The sequence below is a fragment of the Desmodus rotundus genome, chromosome 8, assembly GCF_022682495.2.
Source record: "Desmodus rotundus isolate HL8 chromosome 8, HLdesRot8A.1, whole genome shotgun sequence".
Lineage (NCBI taxonomy): Eukaryota > Metazoa > Chordata > Mammalia > Chiroptera > Phyllostomidae > Desmodus > Desmodus rotundus.
The window spans coordinates 97056159-97071590 of NC_071394.1; the positions used below are offsets into that span (position 1 = coordinate 97056159).

A 15432-nucleotide genomic window follows, 5' to 3' on the forward strand; every position below is an offset into this window, starting at 1 on the left:
GATTAGTCTCAGGAGGGGTGAAGTGATTGTAGGGGTGCGAGTGGTCGCTAAAGAATGCTCTTGAAGATGGGCAAACCCGTAGGAACTACCAGATGGCAGGGACACGGGATAAAACTGGCAAAACTAGGGTGGTAACTACGCCCTGCCCACTAGGCTTGGAAATGCGAAACAAGGAGTGCGGGGATTGGGGGTCGGCCCCACCTCAACTCCGGGGCGGAACCAATTGTGACGGCGACAAGGTTTCCGGCCGGCGCTACAAAGGTGCCACACGCGAGGGGGCGGTGTGCGCCGGCGTGACGCGTTCAGGGGGGAGGGGCAGGGCCGAGGCTACGCGGAGGCGGTAAGAGCGGGAGGCTGCGGTGGGAGCGCGACGTTGCGGCTCGACCTCGGCCCGGTAGCCCTGCCACCATGAGCACCAAGCAGGTTACTTGCAGGTTAGTGTGCGGCTCCGCGGGGTCCGAGAGCATCGGGCCATTTACGGCCTTTCCCCCGGGCTCTCGGTGACCTGTGCGTTCAGTGTTATCTCCAGGGAAACTGAGGCTGGAGCGGATTCGTGGAAAGTGGTTCAGCCGTTCGCGGTCCGTCTTTTCTAGGTGGAGCCAGCGCTGTGGCCGGAGCCGGGAACCCCGCGGTGTGTGGCGGCGTTTTAACAGCCCAGACCCTGGATGAGGCAAGGGCGGGGGCTGTGCTGCGACTTTGAAGCGTGGTCCCTGTGGGTTGGAAGGACGTGCTAAACAGGGCCGTGCAGGGTGCTGAGGCCTATGGAGAAGGGCTCTTGGTACTTGCAGTTGAGCTGGAAAAGGAGATTTGGAGTTGACTAAGAGTACGCTGAAAGGACGTTTACAAACGGGGATGCGACGCAGGAGTAGGTGGTTAATCGATGATAAGGGCCTCAAAGAAGCTGAGGCCCGAAAGGGGCCTTAATTTCCTCAGAGTTTGAAGAAGTCCTGTGTAACCTACACTTAACAGAGAATAAGCAACTAAGCATTGTTTTGAGGAAAATAATGGCAGGTAGGATTTACCGAAGGTTTAAGTGCTCCGAATATTTCCAAGCCATTTATATTCATTGTCTCTAGACTTCACAATAACACAATTAGGCAGATGCAATTCCCATTTTACAGTGCAGGAAACAGACTGGGAGAGGTAAGTGATGCTCGTACTTTGTGGAGAAATATGGCGGTAATGGATGGATGCTTGTAGAAGGTTCAAAACCGGATGGCTACAAGTGTCTGCTCCTGTGAAATAGAAATAGCTTGGTTGTGTAACACCCTCATTCCTTGGTAAGCTTGTGGCTTACCTGTATTGGGATCCTAATCTTATTGAATGGATACTGGGAAAGTACAAATTTTATTTTAATAATTGATTTCAATAAAACCTGTTTGGGAAATATTGCTTTAAAAATAAAATTTAACTTGATTATGTAATAGTTTATGTATTTAAGTATCCTTTGTTGTTATTTCTCTTCATTAGTATGAATAATTTAGAAGTGATTATGTAAAAAGTTTTCTGTTAGCCTTAGTATATATTAACTGTTCAATCAATTTTATCCAAGGCCCATGTGGCCCATGTTAAGCAATTGTCAGAAATGTGCACTTTCCTCTGTAGGAAAGACTTGTACAAGGTTACTTATTCTGGAAAGTCTTTTGTGAAGACATGTGTGTTTGTTTCCATTTTTATAAAATTTCCCCCATTAACCTGAAATTACAAGGCTTTTCAGAGTGAGAGGCAATAAGCATTTGAGATTTAAAAAAAGAAGGATTGCTATTCGGGAAGCACCAATTCAGGCAGAACCCCAAATAATGTTTCATTTAGGAAACAAAGACAAGGGGTATTTAGGAGAAAGGGAAGGGGAACAGTTACATCTATAGGAGGAAGGCATGTTTGTTGATGCAGATAAGCTAGTGGTACTAGTTCTAAACAGTGTTTAAAAGTTTAAATCCATAGTCATATCTGCTTTCTTGGTATCCTTGCAAACTTCTTTGGGATGCAGTGTTGCTTTAGGCCCAGTAAAGGTTATTTTGCCCTGTTTTAACATTACTGAAGCTTGAGGCATAAGACCTGCAAGGCAATTCCTCTGGAATGGCAGCTCCAACTCTATTTTAAAGTGGCTTCGTTTATATTTCATTTAAACCCCTCTTGGAACAATTTCTTTTTTAAAAAAACTTCACCTCCGGGGGCAGGGAGGAATAAGGGGGTTAATTGGTAATGGAAAGGAATACAATTTAAAAAAATTTTCTTTAATCACATATTTATTTTTATTTTTTATTTTTCTTATCCTTACCCAACAACATGCTCATTGATTTTAGAGAGGGAAAGGGAGAGAGAGAGGCAGAGAAACATTGATGTGAGAGAGAAATATCAGTTGGTTGCCTTTCATACGCACCTCAACCAGGGATGGAACCCACAACCTAGGTATATGCCCTAACTGGAAATCTAACCTGTGACCTTTTGGTTCACTGGAGGATGCTCCAGCCAACTGAGCCACACCAGCCAGGACCCTGTTGGAGCAATTTCTTAGTCATTGAGGACTGGAGCAGATTCTGGCTACTCCCCCTAAGATGGGTCCACAATACAATGCACATTTATATAATGCTTTATAATTGAATTTCAACTCTGTATAGTATCCAGTTTCACAGATATGGAAATCTTATACTCAGAAAGACTTGAAACTTGTCCCAAGCGTCACATCTAACTGCAGGAACAAGAATTTAAATCCACCTCCTCCTGCACCAGGAGGTGGCCTGACCTGAAAGCTTTAATCCGCGTTTCCCAGGCAGGGGTGTCCTGCAGGATGTTGTTGCACATAAACGAAGAGTGGGTTGGAATGTTGGGAAGGGATCACTTCTATTTAAGTACAAACCAATTTTGTTGGGGGGGGGTTACAATGTGCTGGTTGCTCTACCAGCCATATTGCTTGTAATCCACCAATCAGGACTGTTCCATAGATCATGCAATTGAGCCCCAGCATTGAAGTGATTGCCCAACGTCATTTAGCTTCCAGGTGGCAGAGCTGTGGCATCATAGTTCATGTTCTTGTAGACTGTATGGCCTCCAAATAATAGTTTGGGAAATACTAAATGAAAATTTCTTTATTGCAGGAATTTTCAAAGCTTTCAATATGCTCATATGAAAGGAAAACATGCAAAAAGGAAGTTCACTTGCCAAAGGGGTGTGAAGGAATCAGCCCTAGTAAGGACTTCCTGGCCAAACAAAAACAAAGCACATATTTAAATGAAAAAACAAACAAACAAACCCTGCAATATTACCAAGAGTACCGAGTTTACATTAGTACATTCATGGTGGAAGGGCTTTTCTCTGTTTATTATCTTATTCACTAAAGTCTTATTTCCAGACATTAGAGCTTACAGGAAATGTTCAAAGTATGATTTACTTGGTGGACCGGACCAAAACAGTTGTCTTTGGTTTATCTCAGGGTGCAAAGTGTTTTTTGCTTTATGTTCCTGGCTGTGGAATGCGATGTACATGCTTACACTGAATGGCAGCAGGACAGTGTTAGTTTTGCTCCTATTACAGACCCCACCCCACCCCCGCCCCTGGGGAGTCTTGTTACCTTAGTCTTACTTTCCCATACCTGAGGGTATCGGTCTGCCATGGCAATTATCTGCCCCATGTTGAGCACTAGATACTGTTATAGAACCAACCCCGCTTCCGCCCCTGGGGGTCTTGTTACTCTTGGTTCTTTTTGCCCACCGCTGGTAGGAATTGTGGCTTTCAGTGCCATAGTTTGGTAAAAAGGAAAGGAATGTTTATTCAAAAGTTATACAGGTTTAGAGTAATGGTGGAATGTCGCTATTAAATTCCAAAATCCCTTTAAAGTACACACACACACACACACACAGAGTCCTGCCTCCCTTTGCCAAACCAGGCCAGTCAGGGGTACTGTATCTCAGGAAAAGAAAATAGAAGTCGTAGCCCGGCTAGGAACCCATTCTTAATTCAAAACTGCATCTTTATGATGAGCTGGGAATCCTTTTGCATCCTTTCAAACTGCATGGCCAAGAGAGAGCTCTGCAGGGCTGCTACATCCGGCTTTCTTGCTTTATAATCCAGGTGGTCAAGAGAGCCCCCTCTTTGCACCCAAACCACATGGTAAAAAAAGGTCCCCAGCATGGCTGCTGCACCTGTGTTTAAATCCCAGCGCAGATTTTCCTCCATAACCCTACTTTCCTTTTTTAAGATTTATTAATTTATTTTTAGAGAGAGGGGAAGGGAAGAAGAGAGGAAGAGAAACATCAAAGTGTGGTTGTCTCTCACACATCCCTACTGGGGACCTGGTCCGCAACCCAGGCATGTGCCCTGGCTGAGAATTGAACCAGCGACCCTTTGGTTCGCAGGCCCGGGCTCAATCCACTGAGACACACCAGCCAGGGCCATAACTCCATTTTGACTTATACTACACTGGATTCCACCTGCCAGTAGTCTGGTTTCATCTGTCTTTTTTGGCTGCCATTATTAGTCTGGGCAAGCATCGCCCTGTGATGCAGAAGCTGCCTCCAAGCTGTTCTTACAGATATAGGAAGCCCACTCCTGCTACACTGCATCCCGGGTTAGAGTCATGCCCTTCTCCCTGGCTCCAAGTGCTGGCACAGCTTTTTAACGTTATTAAAACACTGGCCAAGTTCTTCAGATATACAAAGTAGCTCTCAGTGGCCCTGCTCTGCTTCCCTCATCCTCCAAGTGATAGCTGTAAGGGTTTTCTCCACTTGAGGGTACCTCCAGCTCAGCACCCCGTTACACACTCATTCTAATACACATATCTCTCCAAGAGGTAGATGTGAAGTGCTAGAATCTCCCAACTTAATGACAAAGACACTCTATATGTTTATTGTCTGGAATGGCAAGAGTGGTGGCTCACAGTTGTGTTGTTGGTCACCTCTCCGATTCCTTGGCATGGCACTCTGTCCAGAATATCATGGGGATCATTTTTACTGATTCACCTTCCTAACAGTTTCCTGTCTTTCAATCTGTCTCAAAGCACTGATGCAGGCCTTTATTATAGCTTGATAACCCATTTTTTTTTTTTGTCCTCAAGTTTCTTTGTCTTATTACTAGTAGAAGACCTAGAATTTCAGTGTCCTGAGAGAGTCAAGCCTAGAGTTTTGGATTCTTTGAAAGTCACAAAACATGGGGCATATTGGCCAGTGAGTGGTGGGAAGAACTTGAGCTCTGGAGTTGGCCAGTTCTGGATTCTGATCATGCCAACCACCTGTGCCACAGTTTCCTCATCTGTAAAAGGGGGATAGTAATGCCTAACCAGCAGGGTTGGCTAAGACGTTAATAACAGTAAACCATCTTGGAGCATTTACAGTGTGTTAAGCTAAGCACTTACATGCACTGTCTAAGGTAACCTCACAGTCTATCACAGAAATCTATGAAGTACAATTATTGTAATCATATTACAGATGGGGAAACTGAGGCTTAGAGATTTAAATAATTTGTTCAAGGTTACATAGCAAGCTGTCTGACTTTAAAGTCTTAACTTAATCACCTCACTGTATTTCATCCCTGCTTCTAGTACACTACCACCATGCCTAGCATTAGCTCTCTTCCCTCTTGACGAATGTCTTTGCAATAGTTACAGCCAGAAATTTAAGCCTGGGAAAAATGTGTAGGAAAATATAAAGAAAGATGACAGGGAGAATGCAAATTACCCATCTACATGGGGATGATTTGTGAAAGTGTTTTGCTCTGGGCAGGGGGTGGGGGCTCCGCCCGCAGGGCACTCCTGGCACCACGGATGAGTATAAGTCTACCAAGACGTGATCTGCTTGGGGAGGAAAGGTGGCCCATCTCTCGAAGGAGAAGGGCCAGGAATCTTTTCCTCAGTGGGCCTTTATTCGGTTCAATTTGCACAGGAATGCAGGTAAAGCTCATCAATCATTGTCAGGCAGTAAGGATCAAACAATAGATAACATACAAAGAACTCTGAGGGCTTATTCTGAGTCAGGGTCATTTAGCTAAAGGGCTGTAAAACTTTGGGAAACAAACTCATTTCATGCTTGGACCCTTATCAGAAAATTGAGGGCATTCTTAGCAAAGCAGGTTTCACAGGGTTTTATGTATTCTTTCTTAGGCCTGATCACCCTGGGGAACCTGCCCTGTCATTGTGTCAGGCTTAAGTCAGGCTGGGGAAGTAAGGCAGCCAAGAGATTAGGAGACTTCTTGCAGACAGAATGAGGATTCAGGCTATGTCAAAGCTGAGGGGCAAGGGTCCATCACCCCCTTTTTCTATAGCTCCCCAAGTCCTTCCCTGTCTTAGCTCATCCCTCCCTTGAGGAATCTTACCTGTCATTGGCTAACTGGTCAGGCTTGGGGCCAAGCAGGGTAAAGTAAAAGGGGCAAAGGCAGTGCCCCTGCCAGGGAGATAAGCTTTGTCTCCTTAGTGGCTTATGGTCCCAAGGTCTCTCACTCAGTGTTTTTTTTTGGGGGGGGGGTGTACAGCTTCTGAAACCAGACAGGGTGGTTCCCCACATTGCTCAAGACACGCACCACTAGAAGGCCTGCAAGAAACCAGGTTGATTCTGGTTTTTCAGCAACAGCTACAGCTGCTGGCAGTTCTGTGGCTAGTAGTGAACTGATACACCTTACATCATATAATAGCCGTACCAGCTGAACCCCAGAATAACAGGCCTCTTTGGAGTATCCCCCAGAAAGAATCTCCCTACTTTTTTTAGGTCTCCAGCTATGTACTTCCCGGCCCTCATACTACCCTGCCCCCATCCTCTGCCCCAGTTCACGTCTCTGAGGAAGACAGAAGGGATGGGTGGTTTGGCCATTAGGAAGAGGAGGCAGGTGGAAATTCACTACAAAGTATAATGTGAAAGAGGCCCAGATTAAGTTTAGTACAACATAGATGGGAGGGATGGTTGACATAAGTGGTTGACAAAAATGCCCCAAAGGTGAAGCAGGATGTGCTCTAGGTAGTTTGGTGTTTGTCTCTGGGGAGTGGAAATGGTGACGTACGCTACAGAAATAAGACCAGGCTGGCTTCACCTCCTACATAATACTCATTGCACACTCACTTTTCTTAAAGGCAGTGATGGTGGCCCAGAAGTTATTTTTGAACCTCTTTAAATTTGATCACAGTCACTTACAGAAGTGAAATGGCTTGCACGAAGTCACCAGTTTAGTAAGAGGCAACTCTAACTAGAAACTCTGGTTGGTGGTTAAATATTTGTCTTATTAATGGGAAAGATAATTAGTGAATGCAATTTGGAAGGCAGAATTTCTGAATATGACTTATGGGATGTAATGGTAGAATCATAAAAGGAATCTTGTATGACCAGTGCTAAAAACCTTTCCTCTTACATGCCTGGTTGGCAGATAGTATCTGGGAGAGGACTTCTGGTTGTCTCCGTCCCTGGTTTTTTTGGGTTTTTTTCCAGGAAACCTTGTCTAGTTCCTCCAATAGAAACCATTAATGAAGTATTTGTAAGATCTCACTTTTGTGGAACTGTTTATATAGCCACTTTGAGCCTGTTTTCTTCCAGTATTTATGAGTTTACTAATCCTGATACCTGCCTTGTTAATTATTTTCTGCACACTTAAAACCAGTATTTGTCATTCAGACTTGGTTCTTGGCACTGATTTTTTTTTAAACTTTTATACCTTTTAACATCAACGATTACCATATTTGAGGACAACTGAAATAGTATTGCAGTCTTGGTTTTGAGTAGCATTTGCCACAAAGAATTATCAAACTTTAGAAGTATAATACATTTGTGTGTCCAGGACCCACCACCTCTGCATCCAGAGATTAGCTGGGAAGACCCACAGGAAGACCCTCAGTCCTCGGGGCTGAGATTTATTACAGTGATGGAGTAAGGAGTCACAGTTGGATCACAAGGGAAAAAGACATGGGCAGCATCTGGAGGAGCCTGTGTGCAGGCTTCCGCCTTTACTCCCTCCCATAAAAAATCACACAGCGTGCTTTGCCCCCAGCAACTAAAATGCAGCAATGTGTCCTGGGAAGCCCATTAGAGATTCATTGCCCAAGCTGGTTACTCTCTACTTAGCATCTACCAAAATTCTAGAGTCCCAGAAAGAGAGCAGATGTTTAACATTAACCACATTGTGTAGTTAAGACACCGTAGCTAGTCTTACCACTTGGGGAAATTTTATATCACTGCAGAGAACTGTTTACCAGCCAAGTTCCAGATGCTGGGCAGGGGCCAGCCTTGCAGGCATGCCCTTCTAAGGATAGCAGGCTAGACCTTACATGTTAACTATGTTCTGCACAGTTAGAATCAGTATTGTGAATTAAAAGGCCTTTGGTATAGGCCTTTTTTATAAAGCACCTAGAGTTTCTATTTTTTTAACTTTTTCAATTACAATTGTACAATATTATATTAGTTTCAGGTGTACAACATAGTAATTAAATATTTATATACCTTCCAGAGTGATGAACCTGATAAATCTAGTAGCCATCTGATGCCATACGTAGTTATTACAATATTATTGGCTATATTCTCTACGCTGTACTTTACATCCCTGCTTTTTTGTAATTCTTAATCCCTTCACCCTTTTCATCCATCCCACAGACGATGAGTCGAAGAATCAAAGATATAGGGGTGCGTATGTCTTTTCAAATTAGTGTTTGGGTTTCTTCAGCTAAATACCCAGAAGTGGAATTGCTGGGTCATGTGGTAGTTATATTTTTAATTGCATTTTTTAGTTTTTTGGGTTTTTTTTTTAAGATTTTATGTATTTACTTTATACAGAGAGTGGAAGGGAGGAAGAAGGAGAGGGAGAGAGACATCAGTGTGTGAGAGATACATCGACTGGTTGCCTCTCACACACCCCCAACGGGGGACCTGGCCTGCAACCCAGGCAAACCTGCGACCTTTTGGTTTGCAGGCTGGCACTCAATCCACTGAGCCATGCCAAGCAAGGGCTATATTTTTAATTTTTTGAGGAACCTTCATACTGTTTTCTATAGTGGCTGTACTAGTTTGAGATCCCATCAACAGTGCACATTGACAGACCCTTTTCTCCTCATCTTCGCCCCCATTGGTTTCTGATGATTTATTGATGATAGCCATTCTGACAGGTATGACGTGATATGTCATGGTGATGTTAATTTTTTAATTTGCATTCCCCTGAAGGTTAGTGATGTTGAGCATCTTTTCATATGTCTATTAGTCATCTGTATGTCCTCTTTGGAGAAGTATCTTTTGAGGTCCTCTGCTCATTTTTTAATTAGATTGTTTATTTTATTTTTGGTGTTGAGTTGTATGAGTTCTTTACAAATTTTGGATATTAACTCCGTATTGGATGTCTTTTTGGCAAATATAGTCTCCCATTCAGTAAGTTGTCTTTTTGTTTTGTTGATGGCTTTCTGTGCTGTGCAAAACCTTTCTGGTTTGGTATAGTCCCATTTCTTCCTCCCTCTCTCCCTCCCTCCCTCCCTCCCTTCCTTCCTTCCTTCCTCCCCCCGCCCCCCAATTTCCCTTGCCTGGGGGATATATCCAAAAAAATACAGGGATGGGCAAAAATAGGTTTACAGTTCATTGGAAAATAATACAATAATCAATAAATAATAATACAGGAATAAATTGTGTTTTGTGTACTCACAACTGTAAACCTACTTTTGTCAACCCCTGCATCGCTAAGAAAAGTGTCAAAGAGTTTACCTATGTTCTCTTCCGCTTTTATGGTTTCAGATCTTACATTTAAGTCTTCAATCATTTTTAGTTTATTCTTGTATATAATGTAAGAAAGTGGTCGTTTCATTTTTTGCATGTCTCTGTCCAGTTTTTTTGTTTGTTTGTTTTTTTAAGATTTATTTATTTTTAGACGGGGAGGGAGGGAGAAAGAGAGGGAAAGAAACATCAGTGTGTGGTTGCCCTCGCACACCCCTACTGGGGACCTGGCCCACAGCCCAGGCATGTTTCCCTGACTGGGAATCAAACTGGTGACCCTTTGATTCACAGGCTGGCACTCAATCCACTGAGCCACACCAGCCAGGGCTCTGTCCAGTTCTTTAATAATATTTATGAAGAGACTGTCTTTACCGCATTGTATATACTTGCCTTCTTTGTCAGAGATTTGACTGTATAGGCATGGGTTTATTTATGGGCTGTTTATTGTGTTCCATTGATCTGCACGTCTGCTTTTATGTCAATACCAGGCTGTTTTGTGTAGTTTGAAGTGTAGTTTGAAATCAAGTAGCATGATACATTGTGTTGGTTATTTAGCATCTTTTGTGGTTCCATATGAATTTTAGGATTACTTGCTTCACTTCTGTGAAAGATGCCATTGGTATTTTGATAGAGATTGCATTGACTCTGCAGATTGTTTTAGGTAGTAAGGACATTTAATGATGTTAATTTTTCCCGTCCATGAGCACCTATGTCTTGCATTATCTGTATCTTCAGTTTCCTTACTTTCTTAGTTTTCCAGTTACAGGTCTTTTACCTAATTGGTTGAATTTATTCCTAGCTATTTTATTCTTTTTGATAGAATTGTAAATGGGATTGTTTTCTAAATTTCTTTCTGATAGTTCATTATTGGTATAAAAAGAAATGGAACCAATTTTGAATTAGTAATTTTGTATCATGCTGCTTTATTGAATTCACTTATTCTATTGGTTGTTTTGGTGGAATCTTTAGGGTTCTCTCTCTCTAGTATGTCATTTGCAAATAATAAGTTAAATTTCTTTTCAATTTTGATGCCTTTTATTTATATTTTTTGTTTTTGTCTGGTGGCTGTGGCTAGGAGTTCAGTACTATGTTGAATAAGAGTGGTGAAAGTGGACATTCTTATCTTGTTCCTTATCCAAAAGAAAAACTTTCAGGGTTGTTTTTTTTTTAAGATTTTATTTATTTCCTTTTTACAGAGAGGGGAATAGAGGGTAGGAAGAAAAGGAGAGAAACAGCTGGTTGCCTCCCGCATGTCACCAGCCAGGGACCTGGCCCGCAACCCAGGCATGTGCCCTGACTGGGAATTAAACCAGCATCCTTTCCATTCACAGGCTGGCACTTAACCTACTGAGCCACACCAGTCAGAGCATTTCAGCTTTTAACTGTTGAGTATGATGTTAGCTATGGGTTTGTCATATATGGCCTTTATTATGTTGGAGGTGTGTTCCTTCTATCTCCACTTTGCTGAGAGTTTTTATCATAAATATATATTGGATTTTGTCAAAAACTTTTTCCTTATTGATTTTTGTCTTCATTTTGTTTATATGGTGTATTATGTTGACTTGCAGATATTGAACCAATCTTGCATCCAAGAATAACCTTCACTTAGTCATGGTGTATGGTTTTTTTTAATGTATTGCTGAATTTGGTTTATTTTTTTTGAGGATTTTAACATGTTATTGATCAGGGGTATTGACCTATAATTTTCTCCTTTTTCTTGTGGTGTCTTCATCTGATTTTGGTATCAGAGTAATACCGGCCTTATAAAACAAGTTCAGAAACCTTTCCTCCTCTTCAGTTTTTTGGAATAGTTTAAGAAGGATAGATATTAATTCTTCTTAGAGTATAGTGAAATTCACTTGTGAAGCCACGTGGTCTGGGACTTTTGTTTGTGGGGAGTTTTTGATTGGTGACTTGATTTAGTTAGTAGTTATTGGTCTGTTCAGATTTTCTGTTTCTTCCTGATTTAGTCTTGTGTATATCTAGAAATTTCTTCAATTCTTACAGGTTGTCTAATTTGTTGATATATAATTGCTCATGGTATTTTCTTACAATCCTTTGTATTTCTGTGGTGTTGATTGTCACTTCTTTTCTGAATTTATTTGGGCCCCCTTTCTTTTTTTCTTGATGAGTCGTGCTAAAGGTTTATCGATTCTGTTTGTCTTTTCAAAGAACAAGCTTAGTTTCATTGATCTTTTGTTTTTTTTCTAGACTTTTGTTTATGTCTACTCTGATTTCTTTTTTTTTAAGATTTACTTATTTACTTTTAGAGGGAGGGAGGGAGAGAAAGATTATCAGTGTGTGGGAGGTACATCGATCAGTTCCCTCTCACATGCCCACAACTGGTCTACAACCCAGATGTGTTCCCCGACTGGGAACTGGACTGCCAACCTTTGGATCTGCAGGCTGGCACTCAGTCCACTGAGCCACACCAGCCAGGGCTATTTTTAAGTTTTATTGTATTTTTTTCCCCATTACCATTCAGTCTCCTTATACCCCCTAACCTCCCCCGCCCCCACCAGTAATCACCACACTGTTGTCTATGTCAATGAGTCTTTCCTTTTTGCTCAATCCCTCCACACCCTAACTTCACCCCCGTCCCCAACTAGTTGTCATCTTGCTCTCCATCTATGAGTCTGTCCACATTTTCCATGTTAATTCAGTTCACTCATTAGATTCTACATATGAATGAAATCATATGGTATTTGTCTTTCTCTGGCTTATTTCACTTAGCATAATGTTCTCTAGGTTGGTCCATTCTGTTGCAAAGGGTAAAATACTCTCTTTTTACGGCCAGGTAGAATTCCATTGTGTAAATGCCCCATAGTTATTTTATCCACTCATCTATTAATGGACACTTGGGCTAATTCCATATCTTGGTGATTGTAGATAATACTGCAATGAATATAAGGGAGCTTTTGTTCTTTCGAATTAGTGTTTTGGATTCTTTCAGATATCTTCCCAGGAGTGGGATCTCTGGGTCAAAAAGCAGATCCATTTTTAATTTTTTGAGGTATCTCCATACTGCTTGCCACAGTGGCTGCACCAGTCTGCATTCCCACCAACAATGCAAAAGGGTTCCCCTTTCCCCACATCCTCGCCAGTACTTGTTGTTTGTTGATTTATTGATGATAGGCCATTCTGACAGGTGTGAGATGGTGTCACATTATGGTTTTCATTTGCATTTCTCTGATGATTAGTGACATGGAGCATTTTTCCATGTCTGTTGGCCATCTGTATGTCCTCCTTGGAGAAGCGTCTGTTTACGTCTTTTGGCCATTTTTTAATTGGGGTGTTCTTTTGCTGTTGAGTTTTGTAAGTACTTTATAAATTTTGTAAATTAACCCCTTATCAGATATATCAGCAAATATGTTCTCCCATTCTGTGGGTTGTCTTTTTATTTTGTTGATGAAATCCTTTGCTTTGCAGAAACTTTTTAGTTTGATGTAGTCCCATCTGTTTATTTTTTTCTTTTTTTCCCCTTGCCTGAAAAAATATATCTGATAAAAAATTGCTACAAGCAATGTCCAAGATTTTGCTGCCTGTTTTCTCCTAGGATTTTTATGATTTCAGGTCTAACATTTCAGTCTTTGATCGATTTTGAATTCTTGTGTGTTGTGTACGAAGGTGGTCTAGTTTCATTTTTATGCATGTATCTGTCCAGTTTTCCCAACACCGTTTATTGAGTAAACTATTTTTGGCCCATTGTATGTGCTTGGTTCCTCTGTCGAATATTAATTGATTATAAAGGTGTGGGTTTATTCTTGGGCTCTCTGTTCTGTTCCATTGATCCATGTGTCTGTTTTATGCTAATACCAAGCTGTTTTGATTACTAAGGCATTGTAATATAGTATGATATTAGGTAGCGTGATTCCTCTACCTTTGTTCTTCTTTCTCAAGATCACTGTTGTTACGTGGGGCCTTTGTGGCTCCATATAAATTTTTGAAATATTTGTTCTAGTTCTGTGAAATAATGTCTTTGGAATCTTGATAGGAATTGCGTTGAATCTATAGATTGCTTTGGGTAGTATGGACATTTTAATGATGTTAATTCTTCCTATCCATGAACACGGTATGTGCTTCCATTTATCTGTATCTTCTTCAGTGTCTTATTTTCCAAGTACAGGTCTTTTACACCCTTGGTTAGGTTTATTCCAAGTATTTTATTCTTTTTGAAGCAATTGTGAATGGGATTGTTTTCTTAAATTCCCTTTCTGTTAGTTTGTTATTGGCATATAAAAATGCAACTGATTTCTGGATATTAATTTTGTATCCTACTTTGCTGAATTCATTTGTCAGTTCTAGTAGTTTCTTTGTGGAATCTTTGGGGTTCTCTATTTACAGTATCATGTCATCTGCAAATAAAGACAGTTTACGACTTCCTTTCTAATTTGGATGCATTTTATTTCTTCTTCTTGTCTGATTGCTGTGGCTAGGATTCCAGTACTATGCTGAATAAGAGAAGTGAAAGCAGACTTCCCTGTCTTGTTCCCAATCTTAGGGGAAATGCTTGTAGTTTTTGCCCACTGAGTATGATGCTGGCAGTGGGTTTGTCATATATGGCCTTTATTATGTTTAGATATGTCCCTTTTATTTTCACTTTGCTGAGTTTTTATCATAAATGTATGCTGGATTTTATCAAATGCTTTTTCTGCCTCTGTTGATATGATCATGTGGTTTTTATCCTTCACCTTGCTTACATGAGTCACATTTACTGATTTCTGAATGTTGTACCAACCATGCATTCCCAAAATAAATCTCACTTGCTCATGGTGTATGAGCTTTTTGATGCATTGCTGTATTCAGTTTGCTTGTACTTATTGAGGATTTTAGCATCTACGTTCATCAGGGATATTGGCCTCTAATATTCTTTCTTTCTAGTGTCTTTATCGGGTTTTGAAATTAGGATAATGCTGGCATCATAAAATGAGTTTGGGAGCCTTCCTTCTTCTTGAATTTTATGAAATAGTTGGAGAAGGGGGGGGTGTTAGTTCTTCTTGGAATATTTGGTAAAATTTCCCTGTGAATCCATGTGGTCCAGGGCTTTTGTTTGTTGGGAATCTTTTGATTACTGCTTCAATTTCACTAGGTGTAATCTGTCTGTTCAGATTCTTTGATTCTCCCTGATTGAGTTTTGAAAGACTGTTTCTAGGAATGTATCCGTTTTGTCCAGGTTGTCCAGTTTATTGGCATATGGTTGTTCATAATATTTTCTTACAGTCCTTTGTAAGGTTTCAGTTGTTATTTCTCTGCTTTCATTTCAGGTATTATTTTTGGAGGTCCTTTTCTCTTGATGAGTCTGGTTAAAGGTTTGTCAATCTTGTTTATCTTTTCAAAAACCTAGCTCTTGGATTTATCTTTTATATCATTTTTTTTTTTACTTATTTGTTTCTGCTCTGATCTTTTTTATTTCCTTACTTCACTTTGGGCTTTGTTGACCTATTCATTGTTTAATAACATTATTTAGCTTCCATGTGTTTGCATGTTTTTCTGTGTTCTTGTGATTGATTTTTAGTTTCATAGCATTGTGGTCAGAGAAGATGCTTGATAATGATTTCAGCCTTAAATTTATTGGGACTTGTTTTGTGTCCTAACACGTGGTCTATGCTAGAAAACGTCCCATGTGCACTTGAAAAGTATGTATGTTCTGCTGCTTTGGGGTAAAATGCTCTAAAGATATCAGCTAAATCCATTTGATCTAGTATGTCATTTAAGGCCCCTGTCTCCTTGTTGATTTTCTGCCTGGAAGATCTCTCCATTGAAGTCAATG

The 15432-nt window shown here is 40.9% G+C and overlaps 1 protein-coding gene across 1 annotated transcript in view; it reads left to right on the forward strand.

Moving 5' to 3' along the window:
- The first annotated feature begins 294 nt into the window (after window positions 1-294).
- Window positions 295-15432, forward strand: part of MKRN2 (makorin ring finger protein 2) — a 43090-nt gene continuing 27952 nt past the window's right edge. Inside the window, exon 1 of the mRNA XM_024556428.4 lies at window positions 295-434. Within this exon, the coding sequence (XP_024412196.1) occupies window positions 409-434 (26 nt within the window). The 5' untranslated portion in view covers window positions 295-408. The remainder of the gene's footprint in view (window positions 435-15432) is intronic.